General features: G+C 41.7%; 1 protein-coding gene across 1 annotated transcript; it reads left to right on the top strand.

Moving 5' to 3' along the window:
- Positions 1 to 1,731: 1,731 nt before the first annotated feature.
- Positions 1,732 to 14,595, top strand: LOC126981011 (lariat debranching enzyme B-like). Its single transcript, XM_050831590.1, has 8 exons — positions 1,732 to 1,978; positions 3,465 to 3,676; positions 6,644 to 6,935; positions 7,882 to 8,106; positions 10,245 to 10,459; positions 11,202 to 11,547; positions 11,971 to 12,122; positions 13,266 to 14,595. Exons 2-8 carry the CDS (start codon positions 3,480 to 3,482, stop codon positions 13,567 to 13,569), a joined length of 1,731 nt encoding a protein of 576 aa, XP_050687547.1. The 5' UTR covers positions 1,732 to 1,978; positions 3,465 to 3,479; the 3' UTR covers positions 13,570 to 14,595.
- The last annotated feature ends 2,228 nt before the right edge of the window (positions 14,596 to 16,823 follow it).

The following is a 16,823-nucleotide window of genomic DNA, read 5'->3' as shown; positions in this document are numbered from 1 at the left end:
AGCAGAGTTGGTGGGGCGAATCTTCACTTGGGAACTCTGGGGAGGCGATTCTTAAGTTGAGCAGAGTTGGTGGGGCGAATCTTCAATTGGGAACTCTGGGGGGGCGATTCTTAAGTTGAGCAGAGTTGGTGGGGCGAATCTTCAAATGGGAACTCTGGGGGGACGATTCTTAAGTTGAGCAGAGTTGATGGGGCGAATCTTCAAATGGGAACTCTGGGGGCGATGCTTACGTTGAGCAGAGTTGGTGGGGCGAATCTTCACTTGGGAACTCTGGGGGGACGATTCTTAAGTTGAGCAGAGTTGATGGGGCGAATCTTCACTTGGGAACTCTGGGGGGGCGATTCTTAAGTTGAGCAGAGTTGGTGGGGCGAATCTTCAAATGGGAACTCTGGGGGGGCGATTCTTAAGTTGAGCAGAGTTGGTGGGGCGAATCTTCAATTGGGAACTCTCGGGGGGCGATTCTTAAGTTGAGCAGAGTTGATGGGGCGAATCTTCACTTGGGAACTCTGGGGGGGCGATTCTTAAGTTGAGCAGAGTTGGTGGGGCGAATCTTCACTTGGGAACTCTGGGGGGGCGATTCTTACCCCAGGGCGATTCTTAAGTTGAGCAGAGTTGGTGGGGCGAATCTTCACTTGGGAACTCTGGGGGGGCGATTCTTAAGTTGAGCAGAGTTGGTGGGGCGAATCTTCACTTGGGAACTCTGGGGGGGTGATTCTTAAGTTGAGCAGAGTTGGTGGGGCGAATCTTCACTTGGGAACTCTGGGGGGGCGATTCTTCAATTGATCCCGTAAACCCACTAACTGTAATATCTTCATGCATTATTTCTCCTATTACCACCACTCCAAAAAATTGTCCGTTTAATTTAGACCACAAGGTACATTTTCAAGTTAGATCCAGTAATGAGGTCACTGGCTGAGAGGTCTCTTCCGTCCATTGCAGCGTGGGGGGAGGGGCGGTGACCTGACCTGACGACCCACCATGTGACCTGACTCCACCCCTACCTAACCCCCCTTCCCCCTTGCCCTCTCAGGTTTACCCGTTCGTTTTTGTATAGCTATATAAATGAGATCCTTACACATTTTTCCTCACTTCCTCTCCTGCCTCCTATACCAGTGAAGACCGTGGCAGTCGCTCTGTAGCCTATACCTACATCTTCATCTGCTAAGTGTTGAGTTTATTAGCATCAAGAATAAGTGTATCCCAGTCAAATCTCAACATACCGCTGCATAGACATACATTCCACCACCAAAAGGTATTGTTACTATTGTATTATGTTATTGTATTGTTTCTGTTGAGTAATAGGCATATAGAGATAGCTAGATAATACGCTATATAGTGGGAAATAGAGGAGCATAAATAATCCAATATGCTCTGCATGTCCTCCTTTCTTTTATATTCTTTGGGAGATTTCAAAGCGGAGTATAATAAGTAAGTGAATATGAGAGCATATTTCATGCTATATAATTGTATTATTCAGGCTATGTAATCTTCCTTTTCTACACAGTTTGAATACACAACCTTGAATACCTTTCAAAATCTGATTTAAAAAAAAAATTACAGTTGAGGAAGCATCTCAAATGCAAAAATAAAATAAAAGTAATAATGAGATAAAAAGCCCTTTAAAATCAGGAATGATATTTATGGATTATCTATAGTAAGTTATTCTCTAGCTAAGTCAGTTAGATTTACGTAATCAGCAGTTTAAATAATTTTGGGCGGACTCGAACGCGGGCCGCCGGCGTAAACAACACGGCTGAAGAAGAAGAGGAGGAGACAGTGCGTGTGCCTCTTGTCAGTGCTTTTTGGGCCTTGTTTTGTGGTTTTAAGGCGTATTGGCGCGGTGTGTAGTGCTGACTGGAGGCTGTGAGTGCCGCTGAGTGCTGAGCGCGGGGACACAGCCGCCAGGGACCAGTGCCGAGGGAGGACAGGACGGGAGGCGGCGAGGGAGCAGGGACAGGCGGGCGAGGAGCTGCATGAGGTGAGGAAGGTGGAGGGCAGGCGTGGAATGTAAAGGGCAGGCGTGGAGAGTCTAGACGGGTGTGGAATGCCCTACCACCACACACAAGCTGCAGGGGCGTCTATTATCTTTTTGGTCCTGACAGGCAGCCGCCCTCACCGTCACCTTGAAGGGCGGGAAACTCCAGGGTAATTAGTTGTCTGTGGCTTCTTGGGGCAGAACTAATGCATCATATCATGCTGCTGCTCTGCCCTCTAATGAAACAAGCTCATCTAAATATTGTAATCACCTAAAGTAGTGACTACTTGGTGAAAATTAATATAGGTGTGTCTAGTTGATATTAGTTTTTTTGTATTATTTTAGTACCTAGTACTCTTTTACTGTGAAGGGCACCTATGTGCTATATGAAGTGCTTATGCACATCCAGCATACTGACATATTGCTTTACTGTCACAAATTACTCTTTTAAGTTTTATCAATGTAATACCAGTAAGCTATGGGATACTGTTTCACTGGCAACAGGTTGCTATCCTTAGTGGCAATGGGTTACTATCAGTTAGGTTTTAGTGGGATTCTGTTAGCTTAAAAAAAACAGAGCGGCAGCACTCAGGTTCATTAGTGGCCATGTCACCTATCTGGAATTCAGTGTATACATCTTGCATCATACCAGATTTATAAGGTTATTTTTGAGATGGCGGCTCAACTTCAGTGGCGTCAGAGTCTGCCTTCCTCATGGTCTTGTGAGGCTTATTTTCTTTGCTTCTGTGTGATGTGTTTTATTTCTGGTGAGTTTTAACGTTTGTTTTATATTTGTGTTAGTTTTTTCACAAATCACCAGTTTTGGGAGGGTGAAGGGAAATTCAGGAAACTGGTTGTTTGTGGGGAATAGCGGGGATGGCTATTCAGTCCCATCTATGGGTGAAATAGCGGGTGGTAAACCTCATCGCCCCCTGCTGCCTTGTAGGGTTTGTCTTTTTCGTTCAGGCTAAGGCTAGGGCCACGACTTAAAATAGGTTTACAAGGGCATGCGCCCGGAAAATCTTGCTCTCAAAACTGAAAATGGCTCGATTTATGAGCCATAATATGTCCAATCACTCAGGAAGAGTGAAAACGGATGTTAAACGAAATGATGATGATGATGACTGTGGGGAATAGTTGACAGATTAATTAAATATGCATCAAAACTTATGATTTGCTGTTTGGCAGAACAGAGTGGCATATTTCAAAGACATTCATTATTCATTTATGGGTGACATGGGAGAGGCTCCTGCATGGAAACTTGCTTAGAGGAATGCCTGAGGTATTGTGTTGTAGGGTGGGTGAGGTGATGGAATCCCTGACTCCACCTGGTATAAGCCAACATTGATTGATTTTTTGTTTGTATCTCGCTCATCAAGACCAGATATGTTAAACAAAGAGAATGATCATAAAATCATCACAGGTGACTGTGAGCCTTTATGAAAATTTGCACATAAAGTACTAGCCAACCTTTGTTCAACTGTTTCAGGACAATCCCGTCAGGATGCATATTGCTGTTGAAGGTTGCTCTCATGGAGAACTAGACACCATCTACAATGCCATCCAGCGACTGGAGCAGATGCATGGCTTCAAGGTGGACCTCCTGCTTTGCTGCGGAGACTTTCAGTCTGTGCGGAATGAGCAGGACCTCAAGTGTATGGCCTGTCCAGTCAAGTATATGAGTATGCATGACTTCTACAGGTGAGGAACATTCATATGTGTATTTATACCAACTGCATGACACTGTACAGGCATTCCTTTCTGTACAGTATGTTACATTCCTAAAATAGCAACCTTAAAGAGTGTTCACATGCCAATAGTATTTTAACATGACTCTAATGTGGATTATTCCTACCCAATCAAATATAAAGAAGAATCAATAAAAAAAGAGCCCAAACAAACTCATTAATATTTATTTTCAGTAACTTTGCATAAGTAGACCATCTGTCCTCTTTTAGTCTCCTTATATATTTGTGTAAGCAAAATATATAAAACTATATTTAAAGAAAAGAAATTTGCATAATGAAATAATAATGAAAAGAAAAAAATGAACGTAAACTCTCACTCTCATTTGGCATTAGTTAATTAGTTAGTAGTAGTAATTAGTTACCGGTATCTTGAGCCATTTGTACACTTTCCACTGACAGCCAATCAACTTCACTGTTATAATTCTCAGTACTAGACCCTTGGACCAGGTGCTTCAAATAGAGTATACCTACCTCCTTAGTGGCTATTATTACTCTCTACTAGGGTTATGAAATTTCTGGGAATTTTGAACTGGGAAACTTTCCATGGGAATTTTGGGGAAATTTCAGGAACTTTGAGAACTTGAGAACTGAGAAAAATGTACAAGTTTGCCTATGGTGCCTTTAGTTTTATTTATTTATTTATTTTTAAGGCTTTGGTTATTGTTGCCTCCTAAAGACTTCAGCTTTAGGGGGCTATTAGTAAATGTCCGTTTGCCTGGTGGTGGTGCAGGTGGGAATATTGATAATTCCCAAAATTCCCGGAAACTTTCCCACCCTTTGCAACCCTTTTCTCTACTTTCACAGCTGTATTTCCTGAAGGGTTAGATTGTTCCGTAAGCATGGCCAACAACCTCCACTGGAGCAGTGGTTTTCCTATCTCTGCCATCCATCTCATTACCTACTTCAGCCCTGCTTTTCTGCCTTATCACTCACTACCTACTCAGCCCTCTTTGTGTTCCTTTGCTCCTGCTTCACATGGGTTAAGTGTCACTGGGGCAGAGGCCAGACTTGGTCCTTCAGTTTGAAGATTAACCACTTGTCATTTCTTCACAGGTAGTATTGCGTAAGAATGTGTATTAACCCCTTGCATCCGATGACGGCTATTGGCCATTTCGCTCTCTCTCAGAAAGATATCGTGGACGCTGTCGCGCGCTGGTCATTTCAGCCAGTGTGTTTGTTTTTATTTTTCTTTAGTACTGATATGGGATGGAAGGCGCTGCATTTGACAGCTCGTAGTGAAGAGGTTAAGACATCTCGGGAATTAAGTTTGATAATATTTGGGGAATATTCTGTCATTTTGTTCATGTCTGCTCATTGTGGGGGCTCTGGGTCTTTGTCATCATCATCATTTCATCGACGCCTGTTCCTAGGAGCTCCCACCAGGAGATGGCCACAGCAGAGGAGTTTCCATCTTTCTCTATCCAGACACTCCCTCCTTGCCTGCTCACAGTTTCTCAAGGATCTTTAACCCCTCTCCCTAACGTACTCCTGCGCCCTATCTCTCCATTTCACTGGAGGTCGTCCTCTAACATTCCTTCCCTCTATCTCACTCATATACACCCTCCTGGTCATCTTACTCTCCTCCATTTGCTTCATGTGACCAAACCACTTTAAAGTCTGTCGCTTCACTTCTTCCACCACTCCACACTTCTTCCCTTCACCCATGTGACACGTTCCAAAACGCTCATTCACACTTTCATTACTCATTCCATCCATTCTACTCACACCACATCCACTCCTCAAATAACTCATTTCCACTGCCTGCACTTTAGACCTCTGACTTTCATTCCTGGCCCATGTTTCACTTGCATATGTGAGGGTTGGTACAATTATTGTATTTCTCAAATCCCTCTTTACCTCCATGCTCACACCTCTGCCATCTGCGATACCCCCCAAAGACCCTACCACCCTTCTTCCTTGCAATGCCCTTTCTCTTATCTCTCCCTCCATACCACCATACTTACACATAACTAATCCAAGGTACTTAAACTCATTAACCTCCTCCATTTCTTCACCATTGAAAATTATTTTGCATTCTTTTTCACATTCAATTCCCATTCTGTATGGGCATACAAAATCCACAACCTCACTTCTACTCCGCTCACAAACCATCACTTTACTTTTGTTGACATTTACTTTCAGCTTTCTCCTTTTGCCTATCAAAAACACTGACCAAATTTTGTAAGTCACTTTCATTTTCTGCAATGAGCACTGTGTCATCAGCAAATAAGATTTAATTCAGCACCCACTTCCTTCCATAAGCGTACATTTTTACTCCAAATTCCCCAACTTTGCCCTTCATTTCTCTCATGACACCATCCATATAAATATTGAACATCGACGGTGACATGACACACCCCTGCCTCAAGCCCACATTTATCTCAAAATGTTCACTTGTTTCTCCACTAATTTTGACACATACAGATGCAGGGTCTTTATCATATTTTTAAAGTTCCTTGATGCTCTTTCATGGTTCTCAATATTACTAATAATAATTTTGTTGGAGCTGCAGGTTCTAGGCATTTTTATACTTATAGTTTTTTAGCCCTTGGCTGGTGTGTTTCTACCTTATAAAGAGATTGTGGAGTTTTCTTCTGTTAGGGTCCTTCAGATGGCTGATGGCTTAGTGTTACAACAGGTAGAAGTCAATATTCTCTTGCCTTTAATATGCCTTTTCTCTGCTCTGATATTCTACTACATCCTAAGGACCACTCTACCACTTCTGATTTTATATGTGACTTATACATTTCTAACCTTACGCTAACCCTACCTGTCTGCTTATTTAATTGCACACGCACACTTGTGCACACAAAACACAATGTAAAAAAATACGCAGACACACAGAAAACACCTGAAATCACACTTGCCTACATATACTACGTCTTCACCAGTGCTCAGAACCTCTTGTTACAACTCCCAGGTACCATTCAGGTGAGAAGAAAGCCCCTGTCATGACCATTTTCATCGGGGGCAACCACGAGGCCTCCAACTACCTGCAGGAGCTTCCCTATGGTGGGTGGGTGGCCCCTAACATTTACTACATGGGGTATGCCGGAGTGGTCAGATATGGAGGGCTGCGCATTGGGGGCCTGTCAGGGATATATAAGGGCCCAGACTACCTCAAGGGCCACTATGAAAAGACACCTTATTCCGAGGATTCAATACGCAGTGTTTATCATGTGCGAAACCTTGAGGTCTTTAGGCTGAAGCAGGTGAGGTCGATGCTGCCTCGTGAGGGGTCGCTAGTCTTGTGTTTTCGTGTAGCATTTGTTAGTGTTGCTAGCGTTGTTGTTATTATTATTGTTATCTTCTTTCTCAATCTTGCTTTGAAAGATGCTGTTTTTTAAATCCAAAATATACCCATTGCTTACTTGTGTTCACTTTTATTTTTAATTCATGCTGATATTTCAACACTTATTGTTTTCTTTTAGTTGAAAATTTTGATATATAACTCATAGTGTACAGACATGCTTTTCTATAAGCATTAACCCCTTCATTACATTTTTGAACATTTTGAAGTTGCATATTCACTTTCTGACTGAGGTCATTGCAGAGGTTTGGCAAAGACTGGTTGATATCTGACTGAAATAAAAAGATAGAGGCTTTGTAATCAAGCGAGTTCTGTGTGTCTGGATGGCTGTGGCCAAATGTGTTGTCAATTGTATTAAAAGATTAAAAGTCACAAAGAGAACAGATGTCACTAGAAAATTTAGCATTGCCAGAGTGCCTTACAAGTTGCCACTGTCACAAGCTCCTCATACATTCACATGCTATGAATACATATGTTTTCCTATGTGACTTGTTCTTGCACTGCCAGTGTATTTATTGTATAGTACTCTTGCTGCCAGTGGGAGTTTGTAATGGAGGGGTTAAAACACTATAAACTATTATGATAGGCTGTCACACATACTCCTACTCAGTTCTTGATTAGTCCACACTTCTTAAATTTTCACATTAGATAATTTACACCAGCTGTCTGCAGCTGTAAGGTGATTTTATTCACAAATTTCTGAGATTTTAACAATTCTTGATCAATATCATGATATCTAAGAATTTAGTTGTTCATTAATAGAAAACTTTCTATTCTTCTCAAGATGAGACACAACTCCTGTGTCTCATTCACATATATAATAAAACACGAGTTTTCATCCCAAACAGCTGTCTGGGGACCACGACATCTTCATGACCCACGACTGGCCGCGGGGCATCTACCACCACGGCCCCAAGGAGAGGCTCATGAGGTTCAAGAAGCACTTCCGCTCTGAGATAGAGAACAGCACCCTGGGCTCCCGGGCAGCAGAGGAACTGCTTAATAAGTTGCAACCCAAGTTCTGGTTCTCTGGTCACCTCCACGTCAAGTTCCCAGCCGTCCTGCAGCACAAGGTGGGTTGCTGCGTTGGTGCTGGCCAGTCACTTGATGCCTCACACAGTGATGCTCTGGTGACCACACTTCATAAGGTCAATTCTATTGTACAAAACAACCTTTAAAGATCAGTTTAAAATTAGTGTGTATTGATGATACAATAGTATTTTGCAAGGCTTTCTATTATGAAATTGCCCTTGATTATATTCTGTCCTCTTGATCTCTCTGTCTTTCTTTCTATCCATCTGTCTGTCCATCGGTTTCTGCATATGTCAAGGATCACCCAAACATTTTGGAAGGGGTGTGATACAGGATCAGGTCATTCTAAATATTTTACAATGAGAAATTTCCACTACTACTATATGAATTTCTTTTTACTTCAGATTTTCCTCAGGTGTTTTCTTTTCCTTTTTTGTGGATGGACCTCCCATATGTCAGTCAGTCATGAGGAGTATTTGGTGTTTGTTCCAAAGGTTATTTCATGGGAAGGTTCCCTGAAAATCCGAAAACAAGTGTTAGAAGGTGTGGAATAGGAGTAGACAAGGACCCTCACCTTTGTCCTCTTAACCTGTGTTTGCACGACGCTTACACGCTGTGCTCACTCAACATTTTTCTAGCTGCTCCCGTGCCATAGTGCTGTGAAGGTTTTGCATTCATGTATTGTGTTGTCTTTTAGCCATAACATTTATTTACCACCATTTTTTGTAATCCCTGTTTCACTTTTTTTAAGCACTTAGTCATAATACTTCAGCTCACTCTTGGAGTGGAGAGTTAGGAACATTATTTTTCTTTATAGCACCTTGGCATTTATTTTTAAATAAAACCAAGTTTTTCAGTGAAAAGGTTTGCATGCACCTCATGGGGCATGCTGGGCCTTGGCAGGGATGCATGAAAGGTTCTTAGGACAGAGATTATTCTGTGAACCCTAAGTAAGCTGTGCTACTGAGCTTATGTTGAGAACTAGTTTCTTGTATATAAGAAATGTCTTTTACTTAAGATTTAGATATAGGTGTGTGTGTGTGTGAGTGAGTGCATGTATGCGTTAGTGTGTGCGCGTATGTGTATTTATGTTTATAAACTTGATTGGGAGTGGACAAATTAGTGAAGGTTTGATAACCCTCCCATGTATGCAAAGGAACACTTTTCTGAAATCACAGCAGGTCATCCCCCTGGAAAGGTTCATCTCATGTAGTTAACACATCATGACACATGTTAGTGATCTTAGTTTTGGAATTTCAAACGGTATATACTTACCATTTACTGTTGATGAGGTTTCAGGCCCCGCTCCACTGCTAGTGCAGCGCTCTGCGAGGGCCGTCAACAATTACAGTGTTAGCCTCAATAATAATCCTTGATGCACTTATTCTCAAACATCGTAGTGAGTGAGCGAGTCTTAATTGCTTTCATGAATAGTATCACAAATATCCATTGGTTCAGTTTTCATGTCTGATATTTTCGTTATAGTATCACAATTAAATATCCGACCATTATTTCCAACTCACTGAACATTTATCACACACAATTTATCTTTGAGTACAAACATTGATTAATAGCCATGACACATCATTAGCCCCAGATGTATTTGAGTGTGTGTTTCCTTTTGCTGTATAAGAAATTGTTCAGTTATGTGATTTTTTTTTTTTTTTTTTTTTTTCTTTCAATATTTGATATACCCAATTCTATGTTCTCATCCTGTATATAATAGTATAATTTGGGAGGACAGTAAACTTCTTGTAGCAGCTTGATTCATACTGTGCATTGTGAACTGGTGGCAAGTGACCTTTAATGGGTTAGTTTTACTAAAAGCTTCCTCTTTCTTCAGTATTTGTTTTTTTCTTTATTTAGTGTACATTTTTGGAAGTATTTCCAGCTATGTGGGTCACCCCCCCACCCCCTAGCCCTGAGCAGGAACACAGCATAGAGTGAAAGCTTTACTTACCATTCCTTGACCATCACCATGATGTTACTAGCTGTAGTTGTGAGAACCTTCCTAATGCACTCCACTCATAAATCACTAGTTTTAAAGTGCCTCAGAATTTATGTGGTAATCTTAATTATATTTCACATTCACAGAGATTGATTAATGAGCCCTGAATTTATCCCCATCAGACTTCCTTGCCTGCATTGTCGTCAGTCTTTATTTACTTCTCTAATACAGGATGAAAATACTCAGAGTATCAAGGTCACAAAATTCTTAGCACTTGACAAGTGCCTCCCTCGGCGAGACTTCCTCCAGGTGATTGAGGTTCCAAGCACCGAGCCACTTGAGCTAAGTTATGACGCAGAATGGCTGACAATCCTCCGTCTTACCAACCACCTTCTCTCTGTTAGTGACAAGACAGTCTACATGCCAGGCCCAGGCAGTTCTGAGAGGTAACTTTACGCTGGTACTGGAGCTCTTCACTTGAAGTAGCCAGTATGTAATTAATGGTGTTCTGGTGTCACTTTAGAGTTCCTTACAAGCAGCATCCTGCTCTAGCAGATTCCTCTATAGAAGATCCTATTGCCAAGACAGTGTCATCTCTCGCTGTGGTTTGATGTCTTAGCAGCATGTAACTGTTGTCTGTTCCATTTTCTTAAAGCCAGTTTCTTGGAAAGAAAGCAAGTAATTCCTGTTTCCAATATTCTGACTCGTAATAATGAAGTACGTATTAGGTTATGCATAATAGTCATAAGCAAAGGATAGCACTTATCTGCTGGGAATTTTATTCTAACTACATTATTGTGCAGAAGGGAAAGCATCATTGTCATCATCAGTCATCATTACACCATTTGTCCTTTCTCAGTCATCCTATTATTTTCTTTTTACATCATCATACCCAAAACACTGGGGCGAGGGACACTACCATGCCATCACCTTTCTTTCCTTTTCTCTCTCCCTCTGCTCAAGTTTTCCTTGTGGCTAGAGCGGTTGTGTGCCAAAGAGTAGTACCATAACATGTTCCTGTCAGCTGCTCCTTCTGAGGCCTCTTTCTGCACTAGTCTGCATAGTATATGTAGTGGTAGTTGTCCCCCAATAGAGAAGACCTTGACACATCCATTCAGACCTCTTCCTTCCCTCCAACCTATACTCCTACGAACGCTGAAGTAACAAAGTCCTCACCACTCTTAACAGGTACCGGTTTACCCCGACCCAAGCAGAAATCAGCGAAACAGTACAGAAGCTTGCTGGTAACCTCAGGATACCCCTTAACTTCACCCCAACGGCCGAGTCTTATCAGGATTCGCGTGGCAAGCCAAGAATGGAGCTGGTTCACATGCCGACGCCTTACCTCAACCCCCAGACCACGACGCTGTGTGAAAGGCTCTCGGTTGACGATCCACTCTCCCTCCTCCTCAGCGACAAGCAGAGGGCCCTTGCCTCCCCTAGGGTCAGTCTCGCCACCACATCTCCCAACATCAATGACTCAGAGCTCAACATCACCATGGAGACCTCAAAGCTGTCCACCAATCCTGATGATGTGAGTGGTATTTTTTAATACTTTTTCTTTTGCCATACTGTGCTTTTCCTGTTGCTTGTGTTTATTGTGCTTGTTTTTCCTTTTCCTGTACTTTCTCTTCCTTAACTTCACTTTTCATGTACTTGCTCTGTTTGAGGATGGAGATGGCAAGTGTGCTAAAAAAAATGGGTGTGGAACATGGGGCTCTACCTACTTAAATTGTGAACTGCCCTCAAGTCCATCCTAGTTACCTCTTCTTGTAATTAGTATTTTCATGTTTTATTTTTTTCAGTATCTTTAGTTTATGTTTAATACACACAACTCCACAACTTAGTTCATATGCTTAATTAACAGAGATACTAATTCTTATAAGAAAATCTGATTAAATTTAAACTTTGTATCTGCTGTATATCTTGACTGCTCCACACCATCATTCCGTTGAAGGTGGAGCTGAGTGATGAGGATAACCACGACATTGTAATGGAGATGAAGTTCAGCCCTGACTCCCCCAACAACCCAGAGTACGTGCTGAGCCCCATCAGGCGGGACAACAGCGCTGCGTCGGACAGCCCTCAGCCCTTCACCAGCTCACCCGTGTAAGTCATCCATCCTCTCTTTATCCATCCTCTTTTTATCCATCTTCTTTTTCTTCACAGCTTTTACCTATGATCATATAAGGTGTACAGTGAAAGAAGGGTGACCTGCCATCATTTCAGTAGTTTTGAGCAAGTTTCGTTTCAATAAAAGCCTTCTAAACTGTCCATAACTCACCTCATGCAACTTTAGGCCTATGAATCACCCACTTTATGGGCACTTTTTTCCTAACTTACATGATGCAGCAAGAATTCAATTACTAGATGCCACCAGAAACAGAATATTGCCTTAAATGGTATGGTCACTCCGTTTACACTGAACGCCTCATATGGGGTTGCTATTGTGGAGGGTTTAAGTTTGGGGTTTAAGACTAGATGCCCTTCCTGATGTCACTTTCCATCACTGAGGTTTAAGTTTCCTCACCCTGGTTCTTCACTTTCATGGTTTGATGCTGTAGGCCACCAGACCACCACACCACATGTCCACTTTTTGTGCATGAGATAAGAAAATGTCATGGGTTGGAGGGGAGGCTCCTGCAGAATGGGTTAAGAGTATACCATTATCTGTGGAAGAAGGGGGTGCAGTAGTAGTCTAGTGGGTTGGTGTGTCAAGCAATGGAAGTGAAGTGCCGGTGCAAGAAGGCTCAAACCCCAGTGCTGCCGCATGATGTCAGGGAGAGTAAAAGCTGTCAGGACACAATAAAAGTATGAAAGCTGGAAGGGAGGTGCATGAATGAGAGAAATAAAATGTGTATGTATCAAGGAATTAAATTTATCAACAGGAGGCAGTGTAAACTTCTTTCTATTCGATTCCATTATCCAACATACATATAGAAAGTGATTCCATATATTCCATGATAATTCCAGTGTATTTTACAATAAACCAAAAATCATCACTCACCTGTTAACTCATTGGGTGTTGGTTTTGTCCTTCCTTTTTATTATTCTCCTTACTTTACTGTCACTCTTATTTTCCATATCCAATTTTGCTCATCAAGGGGAATTTGTCTGGGTCTATATAATTGTCTTCTATCCCTGATGCCCTTTCGTAGATCTCAACAATAATGATAATGATACAGGGAGGTTATGAATATTGACTTAAAACATAGCGACTTGCAGTAACATACCCTTTCCATCCCTCCTCAGTCATAGCAGTGAGACAAGGCCGGGGTTGGTCCTATCCAATCCCAAGGTGGCTGAGTCGACGAGCAGCGAGATGTCAGGGAAGGCCTACACCTGCGACTCCTCCTCCACCACCTCCTCCTTAAGTGAGAGCGAGTCCAGTCCACGCAGGAGTCCGCAGACAAAGAGACTCAACGATGAAAGGGAAGGAGTGCAGTCAGAAGCTTGCTCCACCTCCACCTCCTCCACTTCATCAGACTCCAACAAGATCAAGAAGTTCAAGAGGCGCAACCAAGCCATGTACTCGTCAGCGGAGGAGGACCTATAATAGTTTCCGAAGCAAAGGTGTAGAGTTGAGGCAGGCTAGAAAAGAAAAGTTCAAAACGTTTTCTCGTGTTTATTTTCAGTGTGTGTTTAAAATGACACTTTTTTTTTTTGCACTGTCAAAGAAGGGTGAGAATATATGGGGAAGGGTGGGTTGGGTTGGAGTGACTGACTGTCTGTTTATCTGTCTGTCTGTCTGTCTGCTTGTTAGGTAGTGTGCCTCCTGACTTTTGTACTATGATGACTGGCTGCTGTTAATGTGTGATGCAGAGTGTTTAATTGAGAAGAAATTTGTTGCAGCTGTGCATGGTGTTGAAGTGTGAGTGGAGTGTGTTGCGTTGTTACAGCGTTGGGTGGCGGCTGTAGTGTCAGCAGAGGGAGGCAGCTGCAGAGCTCCTCCTCTGTGGATTTCTGGTACAAAGTGTGTAACATTTGTCTAATATTCTTGCACCTGAACTTTCCATGCTATAAGATTATTGTTGGAAAAATAAGATATTTTATTACTTGCTTTGATGCCATGAACCTCCTTCATCCAAGTCAGTATTGAGCATTTTTGCCAAAATTTTGGACAAAATTTACAAAAAGACATATCTACTCAGGAGTTGATGGACAGCGCACAAGCCTGGATGTTGTTTTAGCAAAACTTAGGGTTACTGGAATACATGTTTTGTGTTGTGGGCTTACCTATTGGCAGCAGAAGGGAAGGAGCAGCGGGAGTTAAGAACGTGAATTTAAAAAATCTGAAGTGCAATGTTAACTACAGTTCATACTGTCTTCACTTTTATTCATGACAGTGCATAGCACTATGCATGAAACTTGAGTTACCTTAGGTTACATGTTAATTGCTCAAGTTCTTAAAGTTTTATTATTGGGTACTTGTTATTTTACATCATGAAACTTTATAATAATTTAAAAAGGTAATATATTATGATCACTGAGAAATGTCTGGTAATCCTTTTTTATATGCATATTTCATATGCTTTCTGTAAACATGTAAACATGGAAAATCTATATTACAAGGAGTTTCTTATTTGTGGACTTTGCAATTACCTTCGTAAATCATATTGGCTTCCTCACTGCATATTATATGCAATGGCCTACACTGATGGTTAGGTGCACCCCATGGTGAGGCTTTCTCATTTATTTTCCCTGTACAACCTTCAGCCTGTGATGGAATATTGGATTCTTCTTAACAGTGAGAATTGAGTAGGTGAACACCAGGTAGGAGAGTGCGAGGTATGTTATTGGTGGTCCCCAGAGTTGCTAGGATGTTATTCAGTCCTGGGTGAGGGCTCCGGGAATGCTGTGTATCTCTATAATGTTCCCTTTACCCAAGGAGGATCTGAGCCTCTGGTGCCAGGGTTGGCTGATGGCGGCCTTGTAATCTAAACATTTGACCTTTCATAATCGTGTATGTAGTCACTTGTTTGTGGTTCAAGGTAATAGCTGTCTCATGGGTGCTTTTTAAAGTGATGGTGCAGCCTGTGACATTCTCTATTCTACTTAATTCTGAAGGAAGTAAAAGATTCATTGATTTAGGGCATTAATGTTAAGATGTTAGGATACTGTATATGACCCCTGGGCATAGAAGGGAGTTAAGTAACCATTAAGGGGGTTTGGTTACTATTTGAGGGGGCCAGGCTGCCATTTGAGGGGAGGAGATTACTGTTCGGATGAGGTCACATTGTTTAATCCTGTTATTTAAGTTTGTGGCGAGAGCAGCATGGACTTTGGTTACTTTGTTGTTATAGACTGGAACTTTTGGCGAGTTTGAGTGAAAAGTGGGCAAATGACTGGTGAAATTGGGGAAATTGATTTATCTTGAATATATATAAAATAACAAATAGAATAATAATATGTGCAATCTAAACAAAAAGTTCAGAAGATGCATTAACAACTTGTGATATCAATCAATCAGTCAAAGAAAGGTGCCGTTCGAAATTCACACATCCTCCCAGCGTTCACACAAACAACCCTCAGACCAAGCCCAAGGCAGATAACAACAATCAGTTTTGAAAGATTGTGTTCCTACTAGGATGACCTTTCCCTATGAGCCATGCTTGAGTAAACCGTCAGGCTAAGAACCGAAAGGTCTCATCTACCAATGCGCCAGCCTATCCAAGCTTATCAAACAACAGAACATAATCCAATAAGACATAGGCTGGAAAGTACATTGGGAATTCATTTCATATGGTCAGGGATAATAGTCGTATAGCTTGTGGCCAAGAAAGTCTTTTAGAGCAGCTTGAAAGCACCAAGGTCTCTCAGCTCAACAACTGCAGAGGGAAGAGAATTCCAGGAGCCAACAACACGAAGTGGGAAGAAACGACGCCGACACTCAAGGGAACAACAAATATGACCAAGCTTGAAGCCATGACCTCTTGTACCCACAACTGGAGCAAGCTGGAATAGTCTAGTCGAGTCCAAGGGAGCAACACCATGCATGATTTTCCAACACTCGATCAAATCAGCTCTCAATAACCTCCCGCGAACAGAAAAAAGATCAAGAGCAGAAAGCCTGTCTGCATAGGACATGTTCTCTTGGCCATCTATGTTCTTGGTCAACCTTCGCTGGACTGACTCCAGTAGCTTAATGTCCCCAGTATAGCCAGTGTTCCACACAACTGAGCTGAATTCAAGTAGAGGACGAACATGAGTAGTGTACAGTGCCATCATAAAATCATGAGAACAGCATAGTGTTGATTTCAATAAATTGGACCACCCGCTTTGGAAGCCACGGAACGAATATGGTCATGAAATTTCAGTTTAGCATCAATCATCCATAGCTGGGCGTTATTGCGATAAGTTATCGCGATACTTTATCGCTGATAACAAAATCGGGTTATCGGCCATCCGCTACTTATACATACATATATATATATATATATATATATATATATATATATATATATATATATATATATATATATATATATATATATATATATATATATATATAGTGGACCCAAATTGCCAGTTGAAATGCTTTTAGCCATGTGTCAATTTGTTACTTATGCTCTTTTTGCATGCGCTCTATTAGAGTATTTCGGGAAACAATTATTAACAACAGGAAAGTTTGGATCCTGTCTGGGGAAATACCGGCGAGCCACTGTGGAGACCTGCGCACCATGACCGGACTGTTCATAATCTCGTTTTATTATCGAGTGAAGCGTTCTTAGAAGCATAGCTTACACAAAAACGCATTATATATTGTTTTTTTCCATTATGACGTAAGCCTACTTGCATGGATTCAGTGTT

The sequence above is a fragment of the Eriocheir sinensis genome, chromosome 4 (genome assembly GCF_024679095.1).
Source record: "Eriocheir sinensis breed Jianghai 21 chromosome 4, ASM2467909v1, whole genome shotgun sequence".
NCBI lineage: Eukaryota > Metazoa > Arthropoda > Malacostraca > Decapoda > Varunidae > Eriocheir > Eriocheir sinensis.
The sequence above is the reverse complement of the archived record's forward strand: the minus strand, read 5'-3'. Positions and strand labels throughout refer to the sequence as shown.

What these genes read in the sequence shown, in the direction of transcription:
- LOC126981011 (XM_050831590.1), top strand. Translation starts at nt 3,480, where the DNA reads ATGCATATTGCTGTTGAAGGTTGCTCTCATGGAGAACTAGACACCATC. An exon ending in AGGTCTTTAGGCTGAAGCAG is followed by an intron (nt 6,936 to 7,881) that starts GTGAGGTCGATG and finishes CATCCCAAACAG; the next exon opens with CTGTCTGGGGACCACGACAT. An exon ending in GGCCCAGGCAGTTCTGAGAG is followed by an intron (nt 10,460 to 11,201) that starts GTAACTTTACGC and finishes CACTCTTAACAG; the next exon opens with GTACCGGTTTACCCCGACCC.